The following is an 11,295-nucleotide window of genomic DNA, read 5'->3' as shown; positions in this document are numbered from 1 at the left end:
TGACCTCTTTAGTTCCCGGATTGCAGAGTTTGTGTCCGTGCTGGTGTTCACGTGTGTATTTTACAGACCTGGTCGTCGCTCGATTATAATGTTTGTATTCGATGACAATGGGTAACGATTTAGTGTCTTATAGAGCGGCCATCGGATGTTTTTACCTATGCACGCACGGTGCCCTTTCTCGGAAAACTAGTCAAGTTATTATAACACACCTTTATCATCCAGCATTGTGATTATGCAGTATGTAAGCTTTATTATATTAATAATTATATTTATGAAAGGTTAAAATGTACTTATTTTTCCACATTTCCTCTTCAAATTATATTATATTTTGCCTGTCATGCATCCATTCTGTTAAAAATGTCTGACCTCTTGTTATACACTATTATGTGTGTCTGAGTGAAAAATAAAATCTTGAAATCTTGAAATCGGAAACAGTTCATTTTTTATTTTAACCTCCTGAAATTATTAAACAGGTTCATGGCGTGTACAAAGTATATTGTATTCAACCTAGGTTACGTCGTTCAACTGATTTTATCTTGCCTTATCGATAACTCGAGCTTTTCCTAGTGATACAATTACTTCTTTTATGCTGTAATGACGTTCACCCAAATCCAGGCCCTACGAGCCATTCTAAAGATATTTCTATTTTTCATTTAAATATTCGTAGTGTGAGGAACAAATTGTCATATCTAGAAAATATAACATCTGATTTTGGTATTGTCTGTATCACAGAGACTCACCTTGATTTAACGATAGCAGACGACGATATCCTCCTAGAGGGCTACAACCTATATCGTAAAGACCGTGGCTCCCCGGGTGGGGGGATTTGTGTTTTCACTTCCAGTCTCCTATGCACACGTCGTCGTCCTGACTTAGAGTTCCATATAGGCGAAGTTGTATGGACAGAGATCCAGTTTCCAAACAAAAAATATCTTATGTACTATATATAGGCCCCCTAATTGTACACAAGCATTCTGGAATTGTTTTCGTCTCTCCGTAGAAACAGCCATTGATGAAACTTCTTTCTGTAGATAATAATCATCCACTTATGGACATAATGAACCACTTCCACTTCAGTAATGTAATAGACAGACCAACAAGAATCGGCCACACGTGCAATACACTTCTTGACCCGATATTTCTCTCAGACACGTGTATCAAAACTCTAGCTGACACTATTGATATAGACCGTGATATCTCCGACCACCAAGCAACTTGTGTTGAATTGACTATAGGGACAAATATTACTAGGAATTACAAACGGACGATTTTATGTTATAATGACGCTAATTATTCACTTTTTAATAGTAAGCTTGATGAAACCGATTGGAATGAACTGTTTTCTACCAGCCCGATCCCGGATGATATGTGTAACATTTTTACTAATAAATATTTAGAAATAGCCAGAGAATGTATCCCCTCTAAGCTAGTAACAATTAGACCTAATGACAAACCATGGTTTGACTCGGAACTGAGACGCGAGATTAGGATAAGAGACAGGTTACTGCAAAATTTTAAATCCAGTCGTACTCCTCATCAACTTAATAATTTTAAAAAACAACGTAATAGAGTTAATAATATTAAAAAACTTAAAAAAGAAACATTTTATGCGGACATAAATGGAATCTTAGACGCTCATAGTAATGCTAATCCTCGCAATTTCTGGAAACTTGTTCGCAGATTAATTAAATCATCTGATACATCAAACTCCATTCCACCATTGAGGAGCGCGACTGGAAATATAGAAATGGACGATGACATAAAGGCAAATATATTAAACGACTATTTTGTTTCCATATCAACTTTAGACGATAGTAACACAGACGTACCTATTGTAGAACCGAGAACAGACTCCAGAATCACAAACATACCTTTCAACATTAATGATATTATTGACATTCTTAAGACATTAAAAAGTGGTAAAGCTGTAGGTAATGATACCATAAGTCATATTATGCTTAAAAATACGGCTAATTCTGTTGCCTACCCTTTGGCTTTAATCTTTCGAGTCTCTTTGGAAACTGGATCTTTCCCCACTCAATGGAAACATGCACTAGTTATGCCAATCTTTAAAAAGGGAGATAAGCAAGATCCCTCAAACTATAGACCGATTGCACTACTTTGTACAATCGGTAAAGTTTTTGAAAGGGTTGTAGCTAAATACTTGCACAACTATTTGTTAGATAATTCTCTTATATATCAGTACCAGTCGGGTTTCCAACCAGGTCATTCTACTGTTCATCAGCTTATAGAAATTTACCACAATATATGTGAAAATTTAGAAAAAAAAACCGACCTACCTGTCTAGTCTTTTGTGACATTTCTAAGGCATTCGACAGAGTGTGGCATAGGGGTCTGGAAGTGAAACTAATGAGTTATGGTATATCAGGCAAATTGTTAGCCTGGTTGATTAACTATGTGTCAGATATTATTTTTTGGAAATAGTAAATCTTCGGTAAAATATACTAATGCTGGTGTACCTCAAGGCTCGTTCCTTGGTCCACTCTTATTTATTATTTTTATTAATGATATTACCGATAATTTAGACAGTCTGTCCAAACTTTTTGCGGATGATACATCTCTTTTGTACTCTGATAAATCCCAACATCTGATTGAACAAAACATTAATAATGATCTGTTAAAAATTCAATCTTGGGCTGACAATTGGTTGGTTAAATTTAATCCTTCAAAAACAGATGCTTTGCTTTTCTCTAATACTGAATTGGATCATATAATCGATGTAAGTTTTAATGGTGTCAATATTGAATTTGTCAGTTGTCATAAGCATCTTGGAGTATACATCGACTCAAATGGTAAGTGGAGTTCTCATATAGAACACATATGTAAATCTGTATCTAAACAACTAGGTGCCCTTCGAAAACTAAAATACATTCTGTCGCGAAAAACGCTAGATAGAATTTATAGATCCTTCATCCTTCCAATCTTAGAATATTGTTGCGAGCTCTGGGATGGTTGCACATTATCGGATGCAGATAGATTAGAAAAATTACAACTCGAAACCGGTCGCATTGTCACTGGTCTACCTTCCTATACCAGTAGACAATCACTTTACATTGAAACGGGTTGGGAACCTTTAGCTCAGAGACGATCTCTTAATGCCCTTCTTCCTAATCCTGTTGCAAATAACTCTCGACACAATCTCCGTAATGCAGAATATTATGGCTTACCAAATAATAGACTAGAATCATCCAATCTATCCTTTTTTCCTTCTACAATAAGACTATGGAACCAGCTGTCGCTTAATATTCGACATAGCGTCTCTATTTCTATTTTTAAAAATGAGATACGTAATAAAGAACTGTCCCAGGTACCTACCTTTTATTTCTATGGGAAACGAAGAAATAATATATTACACACTAGATTAAGAAATCGTGCCAGTATACTGAAGGGTCATTTATTCAGAGCCAATATAGTTGATGACCAGATGTGCCACTGTGGCTCCCCAATTGAAGACAACTATCATTTCTTTTTCGACTGCATTACTTATGCTGAACAGAGAACGACACTCTTCAGAAAACTGTCTGCATACAATCCTCTATCTGTCAACCTACTTCTTTTTGGAGATTTAAATACATGTATGTCTGTTCAGGAAAACGAACAGGTTTTTATCCACACTCAGCAATTCATCCAGGATTCTGATAGATTTTATAACACCCCCCCCCCCCCCCCCCCCCCCCCCCCACCCCCCCGCATTTCCTTTATATCTTGAAAATTTGCAAAATACCATCGTGTAGAATTTATTTTAAATGCTGTGCTGGGTCAACTATGATGCCGAAGGCACCAGGGAGACGAATATTGAAAGAGAGAAAGGAATGACCAGGTGAACGCTAACCATGGATTGGATTTATGAACATTAGTACAAAATGTGAGTTCTGAATAGTGACCTGTGTAACTGCACAGCATAATAAAATAATAAAAAAAAAAACAAAAAAATGAAAGTACATAACCCTCAATCAAATGAATAACTCTCTCTCTCTCTCTCTCTCTCTCTCTCTCTCTCTCTCTCATTGTGTAAATAGGTTGCAAAATTGCATGAGAGTGTATAATTATATACACGTTATATTATTTTATGCCGTCTTGAATTGTATTGTATATATAAAAATGTTTTGTCACAGGGAGAGGGCTTTGAATACGTTGTACAACTTGTGCCCAATCCCGTTGCTTAAAGACAATAAAAATATGTTTAAATCAATATATTAAAAGTGGACATTCAGAGAACATATTATTTTGAAGATTTTGTGTGTTGTGACAAGACCATGGATGCATAAAATAAGAAACGATATATAATGTTTATTCAAGAACAAAAAACCTCCATAAGTTCTATTCTATGATCGCATTCACTGTTTAACAAATGCAATGCATACAAAAATGAGGATAGGAGACAGTATATCATTATTTCTTAATTTTTAATTTTTTTTTTTTTTTTTTTTGAATTTAAAGAAGAAATACAATTTCCACAATATGTTTATATTATATTTTTGCCGCTATTCCGAGTCCTAGAAGAGAAGCTGAAGTGATGAATTTACAATGCCTATAACTAGATAATCTTAATCCATATTTAAATTTCTACTTCCACGTGTTTTTGGGTTCATGTATTAGTAAAAGGACGAGTGTAAGTGCACGAATAATGAAAAATTGTGTATTTTCAAACAACTACCTATTAACAAGAGTTACAATAAGTACAAACAATATTTGGATAACTGCAAATACCTTATTTCCTGAATTTAAGATGATACAACACCAGGTACACTACTTGTCAACAAAATCAAGAAACAACAACCACAGTATAAAACTGTAAATCAAATTAACATAGACAAATAGAAATAATGATCATTGCGTCCTCAAGACGAAAGCGAATACAACTGAACATTACATACACAATAGGAGGCCGAAAAGGATACAATGTCTTCATTATGCCTTGCGGTATTTATCCATTACAGATTGATAGATATAAAAAGAGTAGCTCATAGGGTGGTAACTGTATGAAGTGTGTAACTTTTGATATGTATAAAATCATACAAATTATTTACTGAATATCAAACTAATAACTCTTCTCGGAGATCATAAAACAATAGACTAATCGAATGATACCTTTTCGCGCATCTTACCAGGTGCTTTGATTTTACCCATTCTGTATTAGTTAAACGTCTTAAGCTATAATGCCTCCTCTGATTTAAATACCTTGAAATTAGAGTAGATATGTTTTGGAAGCATGTTCTTGAGCAAAACTGATGTTTCATATCAGAAAGAGGTATCGACTTCCAAAATAGTGTAAATAAAAAGTACACTCTAGTCGATATCTTCGATACTCTACGGGTTATAGGTTCAAATCGACAGTTGATCAGTCACCGTTTATCTTATTTCACCTTGATAGTCGCTTCTTTGTAGTCCTCAGAGAAAATTCATCAGCTTAGCGATTGGTCACAAATCAAAAAGTTAGAAAACTGAATTAAAATATCAAGGGCAAAGCATTAAGGATTAGAAAGATTTATTGAAAACCAAGTCTCAGTTCTCCGTCCACGGCTAAGGATGAGTCGGAGCAGGGTATCCAGGAGTTAGCATTCCAGGAGTGGGCGGTGGTATTTTAATCAAATTCACAAATTGCCTCGGGACCGCCATTTCCAAAATGCATGTCGTGGCTCGGTAATAGAGGACATCGACAGATTCGGTAGCCATCATTGTAATCCTGGTTTGCAGGAATGATCTTGTTTCCCAAACGACAGTTTGGTCCTGTTGATGTAATTATAAATTTATTTTGAAAATTATAAAAAAAAATAAATAATTGTTTTGTCGAAGTTCTACACGCTTAAATAACAAGTTCAGTCATCATTTTCATAGTCTAAACCAATAACTATACCACAGTCAGTGTAGGAAGATATAGGATTATATATGTATTACGTAGTAATATCAACATTAAATGAACAACTGGAATCATTGTATGAGTAAAAGTTCGATTTATAAAAATTCGAATCATCTATAGGTTCGTTAGTAGCGTTATATAGTGAGACATTCGGGACCAAGCAGTAGTTCGATATAGCGAGAAATTCGAATCAACGAAGTTTGAATCATAGATATTTTACTGAATGTTAGACAGCAATAACAAAGCAAGATTTTACTCCGCAGTTGATGGAGAGAGTAGTATAAGCTTGCATGGGTTTGTTTCGTTGACAAGAATACCTCAACGTTAACCCGAGTGTAAAAGTGTTGGTGGTCATCACTGGCAAGGCTTGCAAAATCTTACACGAGGGTTAAGATGTCCTATTTCACGGATATATAGATATGTTTAATTTTATTCTCACATACTTAAAAAGATAACTAAATTCCTGTCAGTAAATGTGATACATTTTCATCGTCCCATCATCAATGCATGTCTCGTGAAATGTGCGTCGGAATTTATGACGTTATCAATTGGCGATAATGTTACGATACATAAAATGATGACGTTGCGCTATTGTGAGAAGCGTCACAACGAGTGCCAGCTAGCTTAATCTACCCCATGTGAGATAGAGTGTTCCCATCCCTATGAACCAATGGACAACCACGTGAAGAAAGTAAGAATAATAGAATCGTCCTCCCATGGGGTGAATGATTATTTTTCTCTTATCTAATATGGACGTTACATTAATGCAAGGCGATGTTGACGTGACGTGATTGAACTGTCGACGTTACGTCATGGTATTGGTGACGTGACGAAATGTAATTGTTGAGCAGGAGCACGTGCAGCTTGTCTTCGCCCTGGTTGTATATGTCGATACCCCTATCCAGGGTAAGAGAACACAATTTATCCCCGTGAATCAATATACACTTCCAGAACATTCAAATGTCAATAATGATTTTACAATATGTTTACAGGTAAACGCGGTATCAGTTGCTTTATAATTTCTTTGTGTTTTACTCGAAGATTGTATTAAAATGTGTAAATAGTTCGTGTGTGTCATTTGTACATTATTTGACATTACAGGTGTTAGGCAATAATGACGGACTAGTCCCCGAGTTTTTCCTTAACTTACATGCCACCTAACAAATCACTTAAATGACACGTTTCGGAATATTCTGTACACAAAGGCTTGGAATTCTGAGGAAATCCCATTGTGTGATTTATCGCATAATCGGTCAGTTGCACCTTCCATATTAGGAAATATCTTTCAATATATTCAAAGGCACTTAGTTCAGGCCATTAGCATGCACCAATGGCCAGTCCTGGAAGGACAAAAGGATTGCATGATGCAGTTTAATTCATAATTTGTATCCAATTCTGAGTTTTTATTGAAGATCTGTGAATTCACCCATATAATTTTGCATATATCTCAGTAGTGTAACTTTTATTGGCTGTGCCAGTCAGAAATCGAATGTGATGTCATAATTTTGGCAATGACGAGAATCATGAATTAGGAATGGCACAACAAAATGACTGTCTCCGTTTGTCAAGATGTAAGACTTTTGATAAAAAGTATCCTAAATTTGTTTTCATAACCAATGAAATTTTATGAAGCTCATTTACACGATACTACATGCATGACTTTTGAACAATCTTTGACCTCTAGAAATGCGATTTACCTTTATAAACGACATCCGAATGAGATTACACTCATAACTACAAAATGTATCTTTTTAACAAGTGAAATTAAACCCACAACGACTTACCATTTGGACACTTTGGACAGCAGTTGTGAACCACAGCATCTACACACGAAATCGGCTGTGACATACATTCCCAGCCGAAACAGTTAACATTGCCTGTTACCAGATCACATCTACACCAGTCACAATCATTTGGACGGAATACCTCCGAAGAATGTAGCTTTCCCATATATTCACACGTGCCCTTTATTTTGCATGTTGCGGGTCCACCTGCGGCACCCAAACAGTTGCAGGTGGTATTTTCATCCACTTTATAATCCCCGTCAAGCGGAATGGTTAAATTACCGTACCCACAGTTTGGTCCTGAAAAGGAAAATCTATTGAACATATACTTCTAACTTGCTAATTCTAGCGTTCTCTAATTTTAGCATATTATTTAATTTGGACATATTATACGCAAGGATAAATTGGCAATCGGCATATCCACAGTATTTGGCGTAGACAACAGCATGCATAAACTGCAATTTATTAGAATGTGTTTACGTGAAAACGCTAAAATTAGATTGCCCCTAAAATGCATTTCATGTTCATGTCTGAATCCAAATAGATGAATTGGCGATCGGCGTACCCAGTTCTACAGCGTAGACAACAGCATACAGAAATAGCAATTTAGCAGAATGTTGTCAACGCGAAAAAAATCTAAAATAAGTTTACTACTAAAACACGTTGGAGTAATCAAGAACAAGATCAATGTTTATCAACTTGAGTTTACATTGTAGCTTGGTTTACGCCCTTTCAACCCAATAGCATGGGTGCCCTTAAGGGTCGATTTGCACAAAAATAGTCATGTAATATACCAAAATGTTTGTTTTGACATGTAACTTCTTACAATCGTCAATGATTGGTTGTAGATGCTATCAGTTTCTTCAATAGGGAAGCTCTGTGGTAAAATGTAGCATGGAATAATTCTAAGTCATGTAAATATCCAAACCTGAAAAATATAGCAGGGTAGGAGCATTTGTTTGACCGGATTTTACTTTATGTACGTATAAACGCTTATTTTGTTTTGACCTTGAAATGCAAATAGCGGCTGTGAATAATATTACACAAATATGGCATATCGAAAGGCATTTTATTCTATAAAAATGCTCCTATATCATACTTTTAAGACATCTGATCATAGTAAGACGACCGTTTTTAAGTCAAATTGTTGAACTGGTGAGTTTGTGGCCTTTTCAGAAATATGCATATTTTACCCCAAACTCAACGGTTGAACATTTTTTGCAAAACGCAGCCTTCCTGCCATTTCTAGAAATCTTTATATTGTCTAATAAGAGCATTTTTGATGTTTGAAATACCTCCTTATATGCCGTATTTGTGTGATATCATTCACAACCGCTATTTGCATTTCAAGGTCAAAATAAAATCAGTGTTTAAATACATAATAAAGTCAAATCTGGTCAAACCAATGCTCCTATTCTGTGGTTTAGACACTAGTGAGCAAACCGACATGGCAAGTTTGTGTAATATATGTGATACGAATGAGCTAATTATGTCCTCCTGAAACATGCATTTTTGTATGTTTTGTTGAAATTTACAAACAGCTTAACAAATAACATGTCAACAGCAAGTCCCACGGTTTGTCATGATACATACTAAAAGTCCTTGTATCATACTAAAAGTCCATCATGTTAATTCTGTTAAACAATATCAGTTTTGATTGGAGCTGCTGTTTAGGTGTCCCTTAACGGACGTTTTTACAGTGTAATCGCACTGGAATACCAATCGTATCAATTTGATAGACTTTGGTTTCTCTCGGCCAAGGGGAGAGTGACTATAACTTTTTCACAGTCAAACGCTCAACTAAAGGCGAATCAATGTCGAGGGAGACATTCAGAAGACGAAAACTGCTTAGAGAGAGGAGAATAGATCCCAAAATAAGTCACCGTCTTGCAACGGTGTTAACAGGTACCATTCTAGCACCCTATCTACAGGACACCGAATTGATTGAGTCTTCCTCTGTTTATTAGTAAAATATAATTATGAGATATGTATATCTATGTGACCCTTGGAAATTCTAGCAACAATATACCGCTCGGCTAGTTACGTCAGGACATTACATCACTAGCAACACTAAAATAAACATGACATATATTAGTATTCACGAAAATGAAGTTAGATATGGTATACACCATGTCCTTACCATTTGGACAATGGGCACAGCCACAAGGGGGAGTGACAGGGTCAACACAGGCAATGTATTCGGCAGGGCAGTCAGGATACACACAAGAAACTTGTCCCGATCGACATTCGCATGAAGCGTGTGTTGGGCAGGACTTATCTCGAGGGAAATGATCGCCATGATTATATTCCGTTCCGTTCCACCAACATGTCGGTCTTGGAGTCGTAATCAATGTAGAGTTGGTAATGCGATTATCTAGAACATGTGCCGAGTTAATGCCTACAACTGTAAGTCCCAATACCAGTATGACAATGTCCATTTTAGGAGATTCCACTGAAGGGCTTGTTCTTATCAGTTTCTTGCAAAGGTTTAGTTTGATATCAGATCGTCAAACCATAGGTGCTTAGCACGTTTATACGTCCAAGACCGATTCTCTATATATTAGTCTATAATCGGTCTTGAACTTATAAACGTGCTAAGCACCAATGGTCAAACATGTGTTTCTTTTCACGGCCCATTTAAGATTTCACTCATTCACAAAAACTTATATACATGTAAAATGAGTACTATTTACAGCTATCCAGACAAGACGAAAATAATACACCGTATCTTACATAACGATATATAAGTTCTCATTAGTAACACTTACATAACCATGCAGGATATATTACATATTCTATAACAGTATAGCTGGTATATTATATTAATTGTCTATACTGGTATATTATATTGATTGTGAGATATTTTTTATATTAAATTTTCTATATATCATACAATGCATCTAAAAATGAAACGTATATGAGATATCTGAAAATGAAAGGTCTAAGAGATATCTAAAAATGAAAGGCATATGAGATATCTAAAAACGGAAAGCATATGAGATATCTAAAAATGAAAGGCATATGAGATATCTAAAATGAAAACCATACGAGATATCTAAAAATGAAAGGCATATGAGATATCTAAAAATGAAAGGCATATGAGATATCTAAATATGAAAGGCATATGAGATATCTAAAAACGGAAAGCATATGAGATATCTAAAATGAAAACCATACGAGATATCTAAAAATGAAAGGCATATGAGATATCTAAAAATGAAAGGCATATGAGATATCTAAAAATGAAAGGCATATGAGATATCTAAAAACGGAAAGCATACGAGATATCTAAATTGAAAACCATACGAGATATCTAAAAATGAAAGGCATATGAGATATCTAAAAATGAAAGGCATATGAGATATCTAAAAATGAAAGGCATATGAGTTATCTAAAAATGAAAGGCATGAGATATCTAAAAACGGAAAGCATATGAGATATCTAAAATGAAAACCATACGAGATATCTAAAAATGAAAGGCATATGAGATATCTAACAAGTGCTGTTGGAGAACAGCATAGCTCGTCTCGCAAATGTTTGTCAATAAGTAATTAAAATATATTAATTGGTATGGTTTCACAAATTGCATTTATAATATCTATATAGTTTACTTGATCAGATTGTTTTATG

The 11,295-nt window shown here is 35.2% G+C and overlaps 1 protein-coding gene across 1 annotated transcript; it reads right to left on the bottom strand.

Annotated features, from left to right (window-relative positions):
* Positions 1-5,492: 5,492 nt before the first annotated feature.
* On the bottom strand, positions 5,493-10,139 carry LOC117343144 (von Willebrand factor C domain-containing protein 2-like). The gene is made up of 3 exons (XM_033905463.1): positions 9,806-10,139; positions 7,666-7,965; positions 5,493-5,751 (listed from the first exon to the last, which is right to left on the bottom strand). The coding sequence occupies exons 1-3, from the start codon at positions 10,101-10,103 to the stop codon at positions 5,606-5,608; spliced, it is 744 nt and encodes a 247-aa protein (XP_033761354.1). The 5' UTR covers positions 10,104-10,139; the 3' UTR covers positions 5,493-5,605.
* Positions 10,140-11,295: the final 1,156 nt, after the last annotated feature.

The sequence above is a fragment of the Pecten maximus genome, chromosome 15, assembly GCF_902652985.1.
Source record: "Pecten maximus chromosome 15, xPecMax1.1, whole genome shotgun sequence".
Classification (NCBI taxonomy): Eukaryota; Metazoa; Mollusca; class Bivalvia; order Pectinida; family Pectinidae; genus Pecten; species Pecten maximus.
Note: the sequence above shows the minus strand (reverse complement) of the source record. Positions and strands in the feature narration are given on the sequence as shown.